Source organism: Bos indicus x Bos taurus, chromosome 23, assembly GCF_003369695.1.
Source record: "Bos indicus x Bos taurus breed Angus x Brahman F1 hybrid chromosome 23, Bos_hybrid_MaternalHap_v2.0, whole genome shotgun sequence".
Classification (NCBI taxonomy): Eukaryota; Metazoa; Chordata; class Mammalia; order Artiodactyla; family Bovidae; genus Bos; species Bos indicus x Bos taurus.
In genome coordinates, this window is record NC_040098.1 from 22,127,219 (window position 1) to 22,145,913 (window position 18,695).

The 18,695-nt window shown below is 40.5% G+C and overlaps 1 protein-coding gene across 2 annotated transcripts in view; it reads right to left on the reverse strand.

Annotated features, from left to right (window-relative positions):
• Positions 1-18,695, reverse strand: part of LOC113881576 (patched domain-containing protein 4-like) — a 58,500-nt gene that overhangs the window by 39,443 nt on the left and 362 nt on the right. The window contains exon 2 of one of the 2 annotated variants that reach the window (XM_027524611.1): positions 18,212-18,623. In XM_027524611.1, coding sequence (XP_027380412.1) covers positions 18,212-18,623 — 412 coding nt within the window. Of the gene's footprint in view, positions 1-18,211; positions 18,638-18,695 lie in introns of those variants that run through there. The other variant, XM_027524610.1, reaches the window with a different exon arrangement.

Here is an 18,695-nt window from a genome sequence, read left to right on the forward strand (position 1 = left end):
TGTTTTAAATAGATATGAGGAGTAATTTTCTTCTGAAGAGATAGTGAGTAGTTTATTGAAGCAATTTATATATAACAGGGCTTTCTGAAACATGTAGGTTAGATAACCTTCCCAGATATCTTTCAATGAAGCCTTGTAAAAATATGTGCACACAAAACAAGGATTAGGTCAAACTCCCTTAAGGCATGTCACAGTAACTATTTGTGAAAAAGTAAGAAAAAGTAAAAAAATACTTTATTCTAGAACAGTAAATAAAAGAAAGGTCAATTCCTTATTTTATTATATATGTTTCTGCAAAATATAAGTATGGATTCAACTCTGTAAAATACTTTTACAGATATTAAGATAAAATATTTAATAAATGAATAAAATAAAATATTTAATAGAAAGTGACCATGGGACACCAAATGTTTGGCTTTCCTTTTGCAATGTATAATTTCCAGTTACTGGTGGCCAGTGTTGCATACCCACATCATTCATATTGATGTAGAAAACATCCTTTCACCTCACTGTACCAGGTGATTTATAATTGCCATTTAAAAATAATAAGAGAGGGAGTATAAGATTTGTGAACCCACTGGGATGCCAATGGAAAGCTTTCTACTGACCCAGGAAGGGCACTTAGATTTTTATGGCTCCTCTGTAGTTTGAACTACTTTAAATATTCATTGCACTTTAATGAACATACTTTTTCTGTAATTAGACATCGTGTTAATATTGTTTTATATGAATGGACTTGCCACACTGATCTGGGGGCGCCAAGATCCGTTTATGAAGGAGTTAGAAGTCTCAGGCTTGCTAAAACTAGAGTTAGCCTTCCCAGAACTCATTCATCTAGAAAAGGATAATAGTATTTTCACAGATGAAAAGATAGAAGGTGTGGGATTTGGTTGAAGATTAAGTAAATTTCAACTAAGTTAAGACTGGGAGTATTTTGAAATTCTTTAATATGATACTCTCCAAGCTTGAGCATGCTCAGTCACTTCAGTTGTGTCTATTTGCCACCCCATGGACTGGAGCCTGCTGGGTCCCTCAGTCCATGGGATTCTCCAAGCAAGAGTACTGGAGTTGGTTGCCGGGCCCTCCTCTAGAGGATCTTCCTGACCCAGGGATCAAACCTGCATCTCTGATCTCCTACATGTAGTTTCTTTACTACTAGCGCCACCTGGGAAGCTCTTTAAAGCTTAATATGGCACAATTAAAAAGCCAAATAGTTAATTCACTTGATCCTTCATTTATTCAATACATATTTCTTTATTTCCTGCTGCTGCTGCTAAGTCACTTCAGTCGTGTCTGACTCTGTGCGACCCCATAGACGGCAGCCCACCAGGCTCCCCTGTCCCTGAGATTCTCCAGGCAAGAACACTGCAGTGGGTTGCCATTTCCTTCTCCAACGCATCAAAGTGAAAAGTGAAAGTGAAGTTGCTCAGTCGTGTCTGACTCTTAGCGACCCCATGGACTGCAGCCTACGAGGCTCCTCCATCCATGGGATTTTCCAGGCAAGAGGACTGGAGTGGGTGCCATTACCTTCCTACTACATGCTTATTACAAAAATAGGCTAACAATGAATAGTATTAATTAACTGGTTACAAAGTAGCAAACACTGTCTCAGGATATGAAGGAATTTAGGTCATCCTAATGGGCTACAGTCCATGGGGACACAAATAGTCCGATACGACTGAGTGACTAAAACACACACACACACAATGGAAATCAAGGAGCTAATAACAGCTTCGTAAGAATTGAAAGCCTATACTTGAAATAGACTTATTTGAGCTATCAAGATTCATTTCCTTTGGCTCTATCACCATAATAATAAATATTTACAGGTTTTCTTATTAATCTCCTGGAAGAAGTATATTAAGAAAGGATGCCTTCTAAAGTGTCAAGGGATATATTTTCCCAATGATTGGCAATCCTGGACATCTTTGGAGCAGAGCAAAATGATTAAGACATCATATTTCTGGCCAATCAATACCGGATTAGGGAATTACAAGACAGAATGAAGTTGTTTACTTTAGCTACAGAGCTCTTGTGGAGGCAGCTTACGTGCCAAGGAAATGGTACTGTGATTGATTGTGTCAAGGCAAATGCTCTCTTTTTTGAGACCCAGATTAAGACTTGAAGTGGAGGGTCAAAGGAAGCGGTATCATTCCCTTATCTTTTCATCCTATGAATCTGTAAAGGAGGTGAGTAGGACAGGGGGATCTTTTTCTGGTCTAAGGTCTCTCAGTGTTTCTCAACCTGGTTATCCACTAGAATCATACAAAGAGCTTAAGAAAACACCAATTCTCAGGCCCCTTCTCCAGAGATTCTGATGCAGTTGGTCTGAGGAAGGGACCCAGACATCATTTAATAGGAAAGTTCCTGAAATGTTCCTTTTGAGAATCATTGAGCTATACCAAATGAAAAGCACTAAAAATCACTTTGTAATAGGACAAGCCACATGGTACTCTTATGAGCTTACTCTTGGCTGTGGTCCTTAACAAAGCAATTTACAGCATTTTGTAGTTGGTCTATAAATAAATCAGGTCCTTCTAATTTCTATCCAAGGTTTTCCTTGGGACACCTGCTCCCCTGGAACTTGTTGACCTAAATTTGTATCGTGCTTGCATAAGTGCATATACTTATGAAAGCTACATTTTAAATCACATAAGAAAATGTTCTTTTTCTCCAGCTTCTGTTGACAAGCCAGAATATTTTGCTTTCTTCCTTTTGTCTGCTAAGGAATGTGGAAATCCAAAAACAGTCCTAGTCTACTCTCAAGATAACAGTAAATGAACAATTAAGTAAATTATGCTACAATCACTTGCCAGGTTTTTGAGCTACAAAAAAATATTATGTAAATTTTTATGGAAAAATTTAACAGTCTCAAGAAAGACATGAACTCTGTATAGCATCTATGTACTTCACAGTCAAAGACTGGAAATCAATTGTTTATAAAATTGGTCAATAGGATTGTGAGTGAGTTTTCACTTGGTGTTTTTATGATGTTGATTTAGATTAAAAAGTTACAATTTATTAAGAAATCACTAAGTGTCTGAAAATTTCAAAATATGGAGAGTAGATACTAAAAATACTTTTAGTGTCATGTAAAAAATATTAATAATACTTTTTTACATAGAAAAACTGGGACAAAAACACTAAATAACACATCTAAGGTCATACAGTAATAAATGATAGAATTAGATTCACACATAGATCTATTTCCTTTTTACTACCCTCTTCATCATTATTTAATAATTTCAAAGGGGGGGCTCAATCAATTAGAGCCTCCCCCATCTCAATCCATTAAAAACTATGACCCATCTCAATTTAAAAAAAAAATTGCTGTTTTAAGCTAAATGGGTCACACTGTCAATGCTTATAACTTTAACATCATCAATAACTTAAGGATGCAGAGCTGAGGGCAAAAAGGGAAGTAAAAATCTTATGTCAATTTAGTTACCAACTACCAAAATATTTTTTCTGTCAAGAAGATGAGTAGGATAACATCAGTTTATAAACAACATTTTGAGATAAATTAACTAAAAATGTAAGTGAACATTGTTTAGCAAGAGACATGCTGATGTGATTAGTTGATAAAAGATGTCTTAAGTTTCATAGCCTAGAAAGGATCTAAGTCCTTAAAAATAATCCCCAAGGGCACAATGGTTGAAAAGAATGTAATGATAATAAAGTCAAGCAGCGAGTACCAGTTTTGTGTGCTATTCCCTTAGAGAGGCATGCTTGATCTACAAAGAGGGGTCATTAAGCTAGTGCAGCCACTGAGCTCCTCACGCCCCCCAGGGAGCCAAGCAGGGTGTTTGTCTCCAGGGGCACTTACTGGGGCCCCACTGACCCTAACCTCACGCTCCGTTGTTCAGGCTCTGCCTTGCCCACCCAGGAGTCTGTTCTAGAGAAATCATCCCACAAACTGCATTGTGCAAGAAGACCTGGAACCTGGGAAGGGAGAAATGACATGCTAGACTTTTTGTCCCTTTCTTTTACAATATTGCTTCTGATTTATGTTTTGGCCTTTTGGTCAGGAGGCATATGGGGTCTTAGTTTCCCGACCAGGGTGTCGAACCGGAGCCTCTGCATCACCAGGAAAATCCTTCCCATTTCTTTCTAAGCAAGAAATGTGAAATGAAAAAAAAAAGAATATATGGACATATATACATATACATATATATACATATGTATATGGAGAAGGAAATGGCAATCCACTCCAATATTCTTGCCTGGAAAATCCCATGGATGGAGGAGCCTGGTAGGCTACAGTCCATGGGGTCACAAAGAGTCGGACACGACTGACAGACTTCACTTTCACTATACATATGTAATTATATAAGTTTACCAAAAAAAATGTTGATTAAAATATACAACAGAATGGTGATTTCTTGCTTTATAAATAAAAGATGACTTGCAGATAAATTACAAACAGAAAGTTTATCAGTGCAGGGATGGGGGACTCATTACCTATTTTTAAATTGTTTTTGAGAGTAATTTTAGCAGTTTTGTTCAAATGATCCTTTTTTAAAGACTTATTTTTCTGAGTGGAACATATGTCACAAGAGAGGATAACAACAGCCCAATAAAAACATATCTGGTTATTAAAACAAGCTTGATAATCTTAAAAGAAAAATAAGAAGGGTTCTAAGTAGCCCATGTGCTTAGTGCTGGTGCACAGACGTTTAAGAGCATGCTTCATCTTTGATTTTAATGCCACATTTCATACACAGAAAGGGTAACCGATCCTGTCTAGGGGTTTAGCTTTGGCTTGCTAATATTCTCACTGAACAAATTTTCACTAACCTGCTGCATCATCTATTTTCTTTCTTCCTCCCTCCCTTCCTTTCTGACATAGGACTTCTGCTCTTCACTTTTTTAACCAATTCCCTTAGTTTTAAGAAATCAGTTTCACTCTTTACCATCACATGAATAGAAACGATAAAATCTCTTTACATTTTATGACCTTCAGTATTTCTGCTTAGGAAGTGTGAAAGTGTTAGTGTCTCAGTCACGTCTGACTCTTGGCGACCCCGTGGACCGTGGTCTGCCAGGCTCCTCTGTCTGGACCGTGGTCTGCCAGGCTCCTCTGTCCACGGGATTCTCCAAGCAAGAAAACTGGAGTGAGTAGCCATTCCCTTCTCCAGGGGATCTTCCTGATCCAGGAATCGAACCTGGGTCTCAAGCATCGCAGGAAGATTCTTTACCATCTAAGCCACTAAGAAAGTTGAATTTCTGCTTATGATACTCTCAGTCCTACATTTAGCATGGGTAGCTAAATAAATATCCCTCTCTCCAATCGAATGATTCTCAAAATTGAGTAATTGAGGGACCCTTTTAAAAAAGAAGCAAACAAAAGTCTTCTGAAACTATTCTGTGGACCGAAATTATTTTATGTATCATAAATTAATGTTTTCAATATAGATATGGTTCTGGCAAATGTGGGCAGTTTTCTTTTTTCTTTTTTAAATTTTTAAAAATTGAGATGGAAGTGACATATCACACTGTATTAGTTTTAAGTATACAATATAATGATTTGATATGTTTGAATATTGCATTAGTTAACATCCCTCTTTTAGTAACCTTCAAATATACAATACAGCATTGTTAACTATAGTCACTGTACTGCACACTGTATCCCCAAGACTTATTTATCTTATAACTTAGTTTCTTTAATTATAGTTCCATTTATGTATAAATATTTTCATCTTCTCATAGATAAAATATAAAACAAAAGACGTCTTCTAAATGGAATATTTATTTAGTGCAGTTTTGAATGGGTTTCTTTCATTTATCCATTCAGTTTTCATTTCACTAGCAAATGAAGACTTGGAACTATTAAAACGACCAGTGTAAGTTATGTTTCCTCAGGACAGAATACACATATGAAGTCATATGAAAAGGAACTTAAATTTCATCTGCTTGCATCCCTACTTGAATAAGACAGAAACTCTGGCCCCTGAAAACTTTGACCCATTCTGGGAGTCTTTAGAATATCTTTGTGCTGTGCTAAGTCGCTTCAGTCGTGTCCAGTTCTGTGCCACCCCATGGACTGTAGCCTATCGGGTCTCTCTGCCCATAGGATTCTCTAGGCAAGAATACTGGAGAGGATTGCAATGCCCTTCTCCACGGGATCTTCCCAACTCAGGCACCGAGCCTTCGTCTCTTACACCTCCAGCACGGGCAGGCAGATTCTTTACCACTAGCACCACCTGGGAAGCCCCTAATATCTTTATTATTTCCCAAATTGGCTTTCACGCTCTGCTCTCTGGCCCCCTGGCTGATGGTGACTCCTGTGCATTAGAACCGGGGCTAGTCCCCTGGCATTCTGAAGTCTGTGCATGGGTCTTCAGATGTGACTCTGTGAGTTCCCACTGTGCTATGCTGCCAGATAAAATACAGGACACCTAGTTAAATCTGAATTTCAGATAAGTGAAGAATGCAATATTTAGAACATACTTATACTAAAAACGTAAATTTTTGTTTATCCCAAATTCAAATTTAACTGGACGTTCTGTATTTTTATTTGCTAAATCTGGTAACCCTTCCAGGTGCTCAAGCTGCCTCCCTGCAGGCTCTCCTGAGCTGAAGTCACACGTGTACCATGTACAAGTGGAGAAAGACTCTCCCTATTCTTGTGGCCCCTTGTTTCCTAAGCCCCAAACAATCTTGCTTGTGGCTCATGCATCTCAGGACTACTCAGAGAGGCAATTCTCAATGACGTTACCAGTAGCTATCTCTCTTTAAGGTTTAGGCACAGCCATAGAAGGCAATGGCACCCCACTCCAGCACTTCTGCCTGAAAAATCCCATGGACGGAGGAGCCTGGTAGGCTGCAGTCCATGGGGTCACTAGAGTCAGACACGACTGAGCGACTTCACGTTCACTTTTCACTTTCCACTTTCATGCATTGGAGATGGAAATGGCAACCCACTCCAGTGTTCTTGCCTGGAGAATCCCAGGGACGGGGAGCCTTGCTGGGCTGCCGTCTATGGGGTCGCACAGAGTCGGACACGACTGAAGTGACTTAGCAGTAGCAGCAGTATAGAAGGGGAAGGGGATGACAGAGGATGAGATGGTTGGATAACTCGATGGACATGAGTTTGAGCAAGATTCAATAGACAGGGCGGCCTGGCGTGCTGCAGTCCATGGGGTCGTAAAGAGTCGGATATGAATGAGCAACTGAACTGAACTGATAGAAGGGAAGGCTGGCTGGGATGGGCTTTTTTTCCTGTTTCCTTGCAACTTCCCCACATACCAGCTGGCTCCACGTAGGCAAATCAATGTATGTAGTGAAAGCTACCAGCTCTACATCAGGCACATACAGTTTAACAAAGACTTCTTAGAAGTCTACAATACAAGTTAGAGTGTGATTAAGGAAATTGCCATCAAAGTACCTCTTAAAGTGTATAAAAGTGGGTTCTACCATTGGAGGCACTTTGGAGAAGTTCCATGGAAAAAGCAACTTTTAAGAGATGTGAATTTGACAGTGTGAAAGAAATTCCAAGCAAAAGGAACATTATGAATGAAGGTAAGAAAACAGGAAAATTCAGGGTGGGTTTTCTTTGGTTTGGTTGCTGCATAAGATGTACTGCAACCTGAAACTTCAAGTAAAGTTAGAGGCCTGGCTAAGCAAAGTTCTCAATGGCTATGGTCAGGAGTTTGCCATTTCTTCTCTAGGCAATGAGAAACTTTTGCAGGATTTGGTTAGAGGAAAATATATCAAGAGATGTATAACCCTATTACACAGGTTAGGTTCCAGGTGAGAGAAATCATGTGATAGAGACTAGATTATTACCTAGATAAAACAGGTACAAGTTAATGAAAACCCAAGGGAGAGACAGTGAGAAAGAAAAGGAAAATAAATTTGAAAAGGAGAACTTAGTCTTCAACCTTGCTAATCCATTATAATCAACAGAGGAGATTTAAAAAATTTCAGTGTCCATGTCACCTCTTTACTGAGAACCTCTGGAGATGAGATCCACACATCAGCATCATTAAAGCTCCCCTCATGATGCCTACATTCAGCCAAGACTGAACATCTCTTCTGCACAAGAGAAGTTCTCATATTTCAGCAGGAATCAGAAGCACCTAGAGGGCTTGTGGGACCCAATCCTCAGTTTCAGCAGATCTGGTCCAAGAATGCACATTTCTAACAAGCTTTCAGGTGATCAGGATACTACTGATCTAAGGGCCATCTTGGCCTAGAATGAATCAGCTCCTACTGTTTATGTCTCTGCTGGGTGGGAGTCTAGGGAAGGGAAGAGTTAATCATAGTGACTGAGCCCGAGTAAACGACAGAATAGAGATGCCATTCAAGGAGTTATAGACGTGGAAGAGAACTGATGTTTGGCTTGAATGAGAATATTGAGAACACACCAGGAAAAAGACTGTTCCATGGGAATAATTATAACTGTGGAAGTAGCAAGGGGAGTCAGCCAGTAAGAAGCAAAGAGACATCAGAGATGTAAGAGGAGAACCGAATGTCACAGAAACCCAGAGGGGATAAAGGGGTCAAGGCTAGCTGTGCTGAAAGTGACAAGAATATACAACTTCTGAGATATTTCCAGACCCAGTGGACACTGAAACCAAGGTCTCAGTTTCCTTATTTGTTCATTACTGTCCTTAGCAAAGACATGTCACATTCAGAATGAAGGCAGCTCAAGTTCTTTGGAGCAAAAATCAGAGGAATCTATGCCTGTCATACTCTACTTACTAAGGAAATAGCAATGACTATAATAGGATAGAAACAACTTCAGTTTTGAGGACTGAAACAAAAAAATATTCATCTAATCAAGAGATCACTATAGAGAATGGACTGGTGCTTGTCAAGGGGGAGGGAAGTGGGAGAAGGCTGGAATGGGAGTTTGGGATTAGCACATGCAAAATGCTATATACAGAATGGATAAACAAGGTTCTATTGTATAGCATGGGAAACTATATTTAATATCCTGTGATAGAGCATAATGGAAAAAAATATGAAAGAGAATATATATATTATTACTGAGTCACTTTGCTGTACAGTAGTAAATAACACATTGCAATTCAGCTATACTTCAATAAAAGATAAATTAAAAAAAAGAGTTCACAAGAAAAATCAATTAACCAATTCTGAATAAGGGCAGAATATCAGTGCTCGAAGAGCTAAGCTGAGAGTGTTTGTTAAGAATTTGCAACGAATAAGGTACTGTTCTAAGTGCTTTATACTCTCCTTGCTCAGTGTGGTCCAAGGACCAGAGGCCTCAGCTTGCTAGAAATGTAGAATTTCACTCCATCCCAGACTTATTAAATCAGAATCCACATTTTTGTCAAGATCTCCAGATGACAATCAGAATTTGAGAAGCCCTTCTTTAATTAGCCAACTGAATGATAAGAAGTCGGGCTTATGATGATAGAACTGAGTTACAGAGAAGTTAAAACATCTGAACAAAGTCATAGAGCTAATGGGACAGAGTAAAGATGTAAACTGGACTATCAAGCTTCACAGATCTTGATCTAAACTGTGTGACAGCAACTCTTAAGAAATTCTCAACACAGCCCTTAGCACCTCCACCATGACAGCGTTTTACTTCCACCCACAGTGGCTTTCATTCAATGTACCTAAGGTACTAGATGCTTCACCATCTAACCTCGACATCAGCTCACAGTTCCTTGCTCAAGAAAGTTGAGCAAGAGCCCACGACTTGGTATCCTCCTTTCACTGTTGGTGTGTGTCCTTAGTCCTTGGTGACCCCGTGGACTGTAGCCCGCCAAGCTCCTCTGTCCATGAAATTTTCCCTCTCACAGCACCAGGCAATTTTCCTCTGTGATAATCTGTAATGATACATTTATCTGATTTTTGTCTTTTGTATTAGACTCAAGCTCCTGGAGGGTCATGCATCACATCTCTTTTTGTTCTTTACTCAAGTCTCCAGCACCCAACACAGGGCGTGGCACAGAGCAGACACAATCTGTTACATTAGTTGAATGGCTTTATTTAAATTTTTTTTACTGAAGGATAACTGCTTTACAGAATTTTGGTGTTTTCTGTCAAACCGCAGTATGAATCAGCCATAGGTATACCTATAGTTGAATGGCTTTGAGTCTAAGGTGCACCTCACCTACTTTAGCATGATCCACGGTGACAATCAGAACTGAACATTCTCTTCCTCCACATAGGCGGAGGTGAGGTGAGAGAACAGACCTGAATGTTCAAAGGGCAGAGAGAACTTTGAGGCTGATTATGATCCACAGTGACAATGTACCGAGTGCTCAATGTCCAGGCAAGCCTCCATCTACCCTGAACACCTGGAACTGCTTTAAGACCCTCCTGAAGCTGTAAGAACCCTTTAAACAGGTTTCTGTTTTCCAGAAGCCGAGTCATCCTCTGCCTTTAGCCTTTGAGACAGCAGAGGGAAGTAAGCGTGGCCCAGATGAAGCCTCTTCTTGTAGAAGGGGATTTCTGAAGGGAAAACATCGGCTGTTCCAACGCAAAGCCTGTAACTAAACAGACTCATTCATTTTAAGTGCTGCTCATCAGGTACCTTTCAGAGGCCCTGAATTTCCCTGAATTACAGAGAATGAGCCTTGATTTCAATGAATGGCTTTGCCATAATAATCCTGTCTGAGAAAGGCATGGATTGCAAAGCCACTTCAAAAATCTACTCCACTCTAATTTTGTGTTTCACTTTCCCCAAATACCCTTGTGCCTATGTATAGTTCCTATACCTTGTGTTCCCATATAATATTAACATGATTAGGCTAACGAGGGCTTAATGCTGCTACTGTTGTAAACTAATCGCAAAGAGGCTTGAGAAAATCGCTGCTGATTTTTTTTCTTAAAGATACGGTTAGATTTAATTTCAACGTTTTTGGAAAATATTGACCGACAGTAATAGGCTTTAAGCTCAACCAGGTGACGGGCCCAACCACAGAGGATAAGGGTGAGCCTTTCTGTGTGGACTAGCTGCTTGATAATTCTCTGGGCATTTCTCTAATGTCTTTATCACATGTCTACATAAGATGGTGCAGGCTCAATTACTCAATTTTCTTAGGGTGTGTTTGGTCTAAGTCAACACACGTGACTTCAAACTCAACCTGTGAATAGGGAACACTAATGTGAACCTTGCATCTGAGACTTGAGTTTCCCAAAGTCTCAGGGGCCTGTGAGTCACTTGGGGAGCTGGTTAAAACACAGGTTTTGGTCAGTAGGTCTGTGGTAAGACCTGGGATATTTCCATTCCCAGTGAGTTTCCCCAGGGATGCTGATACCACTGGTCAATACAGAACACTTTGAGGAAAAAGGTTTTAGAAACAAAAAGAAATTAATTCTGTAGCTTACAATACAGCTTGGCACGCTTTTAAATCAGAAGCATTGCCATAATGTTTCTGGGTGCCAGGGCTGTGATAGCTGTCTCCCTGTCCCCCAGCAGCCTAGCAGAAACAATCCAGAGATAGGAGTCGCTTCTGTGACCTCTCCATGCGGAAGGGGCTTGACCTGTTTGTTGAACTAAGTTAGGGAAGAAACAGGCCTGCTGTTTAATCTAGAGCTGTGTCATAAAAATCCAGAATCTTGGAATTTCCAAATGTCTCCTTTAAAAATGCTGATATTGAGCATGTGAAGAAATGTCTGGATGTATCTGGAATAGGTATGCACATCTGCTGATCAATCAACTCTAAAACTGAGATAAAACCAATGTGTTCCAATCATGTCCAACAGACATTTCTCCAGGCAAGAATACTGGAGTGGGTAGCCATTCCCTTCCCCAGGGGATCTTCCCAACTCAGGGATAGAACCCCAGTCTCCTGCATTGCAGGTGGATACTTTACCATCTGAGCCACCAGGGAAGCCCTATCATGCTGTGAGGGCTAATGGGTTAAAATGAAAATATTCTCCTAACACAATATATTCTGAAAAGCACAACACCATAGCTTGTTTCAGTTATAATAGCATTAAAGTAGAAAAAGATTCAGGACAAAGCTATTAAATTTAAGTATTGCTTAAAGCAATACTTAAGAGCAGTGACAGCAAAGGAATGTTTGTTTTTTCTTTGTTTAGGGGGCAGACATGGCTCTAGGCCCTCCTACACTTCCATCTTGCTCCGTGTGTCCACTCCAAGCCCTTGGTGGTTCTGAACCACTGGATCAGCTCAGCTGAGGGTAAGAAAATTAGAAGGGAGAAAGTCATTTCTCTGCTCTCTAAAAAATTCTACCTTAATCCTTGAATTCCAAAACTATGGAAAGAAGCATGAATAAGTACTTATGAAATTTACCTAATGTAGTTTAAAGTAGGTCTTTGTTGAAGCCAACCAGAATCTGTGTCCCAATACCAGGCAAGATTTTTGCCCACCTGGTTGCTCAGAAAAGTTTAATGCCTGAACTGATCCTGATACAGTGGCTTGGAAATATATGTACAACTATTTAGTTAGGAAACTATGATTATTGCTTAACAGCATTGTTCAAATCTAACTAATCAAGACATCTACTTCACTCCAGAGAAGAAATATTCTAGAAAAATCTCCAGATCTACTGCGATGATATTTATCTATGGCATGGTGGAATGTCACAGAGAAATCCCAGAGCTTGAGGCACAGATTGGTGACGAGACTTGTCCAATGTCACATAACTGGTCTTTACAGAACTGGGGTCAGAACTCAGGTCTCCTGAATATGTCTCAATTTAGTCTGCATTGTATTATCCCATCATATCTCATCAATTCTATTTCCTGATGCCAATTTTAAACAGAAGGACTCAAGCCTGCCTGGCACATAAGACCCTGGCTTGGAACTCGGTCACCTAACAGGCTTCCCACTCTCAGTGGATCATTAGTTTGTTCTGAGTTGATGTGAAATAATATGAAAGGTGAAATCACATGTTGGTAAGGAATCTGTTAAATTGTTTGTGGCAAATCCATGTACAATATGGATGGTAGACAGATACTACCTGCTCAGTCGTGTCCGACTATTTGCGATCCCATGGACTGTAGCCCGCCAGGCTCCTCTGTCCATGGACTTGTCCAGGTAAGAATCCTGAGTGCGTTGCCATTTCCTCCTTCAGGGGATCTTCCAGACCTGGGGATCAAACCCTGCATCTTTTGCATTGGCAGGTAGATTCTTTACCACTGCAGCACCTGGGTCAACATCGGAGTTTACCCAGACTGGAAGTATTACTCCTTTGTGGGTTAGTGAGGGAAGAGAAGCTTCACTGCACCTTCATCTGGGCTGGTCTCTCCAGTAAGCAAGGGGACTGGTATGAGAGAGCAGTGGTCACAGTGTGGATTTGAGATGGCTTGGGAGTTATAACCCTAGTTCTTCCTTAGTACAAGGGGTTGCTGTCTCAGAGAAAGATGCAGGATATGCAAGGACCCAATACAGTATTCATAGTTAAAAATATCAACTTCAGTGTCAGACAGACCTGGATTTAAAGCCCAGCTCCAACATGCACTAACATGGGGTCCTCTTAAAGTTTACTTAATCTCCTGGTCTTTAGGTTTAGGTTCCCAACTCATAAAATGGGAATTAAAATATTCTTCCTGATTCATAAGCTTGCAAAAATGACATGCTGTGTATGAAATACCATGTCAGTTAAGACACAAACTATGTACTCAATAAGGTAGTGATTTTTTTTTTTCATTATTAAGAGAGAGAATTAGGAATGCAAACTTAAATCTAAGAGAAGATCCTGACATAGCTAGTTTTTAAGGTTTTAGAATGAATTAGGGAAAGGAGTCTATGGAATAACTTTTCTTGGAAATCTTTAAAAGTAATGCTTGTTTTTTACTTTTCATGTTGGCTTTAACTGCCCTTCCATTAATATTGGCATTGCACTAAATAATTAATGGCAACAGCTTCCAAATTAGGAAGATGTACTCAAAATGTGCCCAGAGAAACACTCTTTTAAGAAGCAGGAAAATCTATCTTTGTTCCTCTTCTTAAATGTGGTACCTTGGAAAATATATACTTCACTTAAACATCTGTTCAGAGGTATGTATTAATGGAATTTAATGGGGAAGACAGGCTACAGGGGATTGTTTCACTTCTTTCTTACCATTTGTCATGGACCACATTTCTCTGCTTCTTCATTACTTGGCCTTTTTCAGTGGCAAAATTAAAGAAACAGGGACATATGGAAGTTGGTACTTTCTTAGAACTAGCCAGATGGAAAAGTGAGGTCATCATGGCCTACCTAAGAAGTAAGGAAATATTACCTGTAACCACCTGAGCCCCTGGAATTATAATGACAATATGTTTTGGAGTCCAGAGCAGTCCTTGCTTAAGGATTTTGAGTGCCTGTCTCATTTTAATCAGGAGACTGGTTCCAACACTATGTGTTTAATTTCAAAATTCAGCCTGGCTACACTATATCAATTTATACAATATGTATGCTTAAATAAGTGGGAAAAAATGGCCCCTGAATTAGTAGGGTCAAAAAATTTATAGAAATCTGGAGCGTGTAGAGAATATCTTTAAAGTAAAAGCACATCATAGAAGTTTGAAGGTTGATAATAGCTTTGTGATGTTACAGTATAAATGAACACATTAGTCAATGGACTAATCAATGATGTAAATATTGCCTGCATAGAACTGTACAGGTTGGGTTTGGGGGATGTGAATAGTACAGAAGGAATGTAAGACTTGAGCTTTGTGCCCGCTCAGGGATATAATAACATAAAGAATATAAAGACAGGCACAACAGTAGAGTTGGTATTATATAGGTGTAGGGATTTCTGATCATGGCTCCTTTCCCACACAGCATTTGAAAGTATATATGTTTCTTCTGTGGTATTCTAAGCTGACTGCTCCTTTTTTCATATCATCTTTATCTGAGCCTCTCTTTAGAATTCCATAGCAGCAACTTTCTGTGTTCCTGCCTGTCTGGATCACCTTGTCAAGATAATCATGTTTATCAGAAGTTCTAAACCTTTTTGTGCTCAGAACTACTTGGGTGTCTTAATAATATTTGGAAGATGTCCTTCCAATTGTCATAACCTAAGCTTTCTGACCTCTGCCAAAAAGCTTTCTGTCCTAAGCTTTCTGTCAATCAGTGTTTATACATCTTCAGACTATCCCCAGGCTCTGACCTACTGATCCTTCTATGTCAGGAGATTGCCAGTTCCTATCCACACCATCCTGCCCCTGCTATTTATTTTGAATTTTCCCTCAACTATTGATTCTCTGTCCACCAATGGCATTATCCAGCACTGAAATTTTCCATACTGGCCAGAGTTGGGAAGATTGGTGACCCAAGTGTAGCAGATGAAAGCAACATTAATTAAAGGGCCAAAAACTGTGAATATAAAATTTCTCTCAAATATCATACAACAGAAGTTCTCAAAGTTTACTATGGGTCAGCATCCTAGGGACATTCTTTGAGCATCACTGTTATGTATGAATTAAAATCATTTCCATATCACATATAAACAAAACAAAAGGCCATCTCACTTCGCTCTGTGTGAGGGAGTTCTTCACCTGAAAGTCCCTGGAGACTCTGATAGGATTCTAGGTGTCCCTGGAATTCCACCAGTTGTACTTCATATTACATTAGCATGTGTGATATTCCATCTGGATGCTTCAGAGAACCCACTGCTCTCAGAAAGTGAAAGTGTTAGTCGCTTAGTCGTGTCCAACTCTTTGGGACCCCATGGTATGTCCAAGGAATTCTCCAGGCAATACTACTGGAGTTAGCTGTCATTCTCTTTTCCAGGGGATCTTCCCAACTTGGGGATTGAACCTGGCTCTCCTGCACTGCAGGCAGATTCTTTACTATCTGAGCTACCAGGGAAGCCCACTCCTCTCAGAAGACATTTACCCCAAAATACCTTAAGGACCCCACTGACTGCATGCAGAAAGAGTCAAGCCAATGCACTGGAGGACACATTGATATTATTGATAGAATGTAGCAGAAAAAGGGCTTTGTATATCAGATAGCCAGTGTATAATTCTCCTGTTCTTATGGTTAGCAGAATAATTCCACTAATACTACGTGGCCCTTTGTAATCAATTACTCCATTCTTTTATGATTATCCACTGATTCCTATCAAGATGTAGATGAACCAACCAATCAGCCAGAAAGTTTAGATGGAGAACCTCTGGACCCAAAGATTAGAGTCCCTGCTTACAGATAATCAAGGGAAGGACCTTGGCATCGACAATTAAGACCCCTGAGGGTAAGAACTTTGCTTTTCTTGCTGCAGACTTGTCCCATGTGCCTAGAAGAGCATCCAGTAAATCATAGGAGTACAGTCAGTCATTATTAAAGAGGTGAATTAGAGGCCTTAGGAGTTTGTATCACACATATCATAATGATATTGCTGGATAAATAAAATGCCCATGGTGGCTGATTGGACAGAGCCCTTACACCTGGAGAGTACTGCTGACTAAACTAAATAAGGGGCTCAATTAAGCCTGCATATTAATAAACTGCAAACTTGCTTCAATAGGGAAAACAAATTGAAATTTAAATATGTCACAATTTCAAATCTTTCTTTACACCTGATGTTTGACATAGAAAAGAACTCAGATAAAGACAGTAGGTGAAGATCACCTCTTCACTGCGTCCTTCTCTTGAACGAGCAATAATGTTGATGGAAAGGGTCTGGGAAATGAAAAGCATGCAACCCGACCACATCTATTCATCATGCTCCCTTCAATAAGTGTGAGGCAGGCAAGCCCTTACCTAGATTTCAAGCTAATGAATCATCTGTCTAGTCTCACTAAACTCCAAGGGACTGCTCCTGTGAACAGGGGGCTGAAACCTTGTCAGCCTCTGGATCCATAAACAAGGGAAATATGTTAAAAGGACGCAGGTTATGGGATTTTCTGAGGAATCCCTAGTTTCCAAGTGCATTAATTTCTCCTTCGATTCAGGAAAAAGAGCCCTTTACCTCAAAAATCCTGAGAAATTAATTTTTCTAAATTGTGTACAGATGCTGATTGTATCAAATAAATTAATAGAAATATTAGCAATTTGCTATATCTGGCCACCCATTCATTGAAACTGGGATGACTTCTATCCCATGATTTCCCTAGAAGCACACACACATCCTCATACACATTAGAAGAAAGAAAATTCCTTCTTCTTGGGAAACACCTGCCTTGGGAATTCTTGACTGTGCAGCCTCTGAGCTGCTCAGGGCTGAGCATACAAATGGTGCAGTGACTCTTTTGGAAGTCACATTTGTCCCTGAAACTTCAGTCACCTGGAGACTGCATGCCTCATTGCCTGCAGCAGCTTAGTCCTGACAGTGTGGAATGAGTTTAGAAATCTCATTTGAGCAACAAAATCTGAATTGAGAGTTTAAACAGTACTGTCTATTTAATGCCACAATTATCATTCATGGCAACTTTTGCTGACTGTGGAATTTTTTCTTTTGCTATTGGGCTATTATAATAATCTTGCTTTGGTTTGGATTTAGTGTCTGTGTGTGTGGCGGGGAGGAAATAACAGGACTCAGTTAACTACTACATCAGTAAGCTGCACATCTCCATTTTCACACAGAGAAAATTCCTGCTTCTTTCCCTGTGCAAACACACACACACATAATTCCTGGAATCCTTAGCCATTCATACCCACTGCTTCCAGACACACACTCGCAGGGCAGCCAAGCACAAACTCCCTACATGTCAAAATCAAGCAAGGCTGAAGATGTAAAGGGGTGGATATGGCACCAGGTGGGATGTGTAATCAGTAATAAGAAATACATCGAGCCCCAGAATGAAAAGAAATCCCCCAAATTGTTCAGGATTCCCCCTCCCCCTTCCATTCACTGATTTATTAACCCTGAACAAAGATGTAATTGCAGGGTCTCAGAAACAACTTTTTTTTTTTTTTGTCCATTTTTTTTCTCATTTTTGGCATTTGTTTGGCTTTGAATTGCTTAATATCTAGTCATGCCATTTATTGCCTGTTTTCTTCACTCGTTGCCCATCGTTCCCCACCACCCCGCCAAAATGAGAGAAGCACCAGCTTCTGAGTCTTAAGGATGAGACCTCTGCATTTTCTTTGCTTGTTTAGGGCAAGAAATGAAGTGCTGCCTCTTTAATTGGCAGAAGCATGCAGGAGGAGCATACCTTTAATTTAGTGTTGGGATACCTCACTTGCACCCTGGCTGTTGTCTTATTGGAGACGGCAGCCTGCCTGAGATCCTCTAGCACTGAAATAATATCATCCAGTACGCATTTCTTATCCTGATTTCTCAACACACACAGATGGGAAAAAGTATAATTATAGCCCTTGTAGTTCACCTTCATTTCCAGCACGGCTCGATGGGTCTGCAGGATCCCCTCAGCCTGGAGCAAAATATTGTCCCCGGGTGGGGAGAGGAGGATCACCCTGCCATACCTCCCGGGGGTGTGTAAGTCCGAATAGAGCTGGCTTTTGGACTGGTCCAGGGGGAAAAGGCTGCTGGCCAGGCTGCGCTCGATCTTGGCCAGGCTGTGGCTGGGAGCGACCAGGCGCTCCAGGTCGCCCTCGGGCTGGAAGCGGTTGAGCGCGCTGAGGCCGAAGGTGATGGTCAGGACTGCGGGCACGGTGAGGAAAAAGACCGGGTGCCGGCTCACGCACAAGCCCAGCCTGTGGCAGAACGACTGGAGCCCTCTGCGAAGCACCTGCCGCAGCATCCTCCACCAAATCCAGCTCGCAGGCGCTCCCGGCCGTCTTAAAAAGCACATGTGACATGTGTAAGCACCGGGCTACCCCGCTTCTCTCCACGCCCCCCCGCCCCGTCTT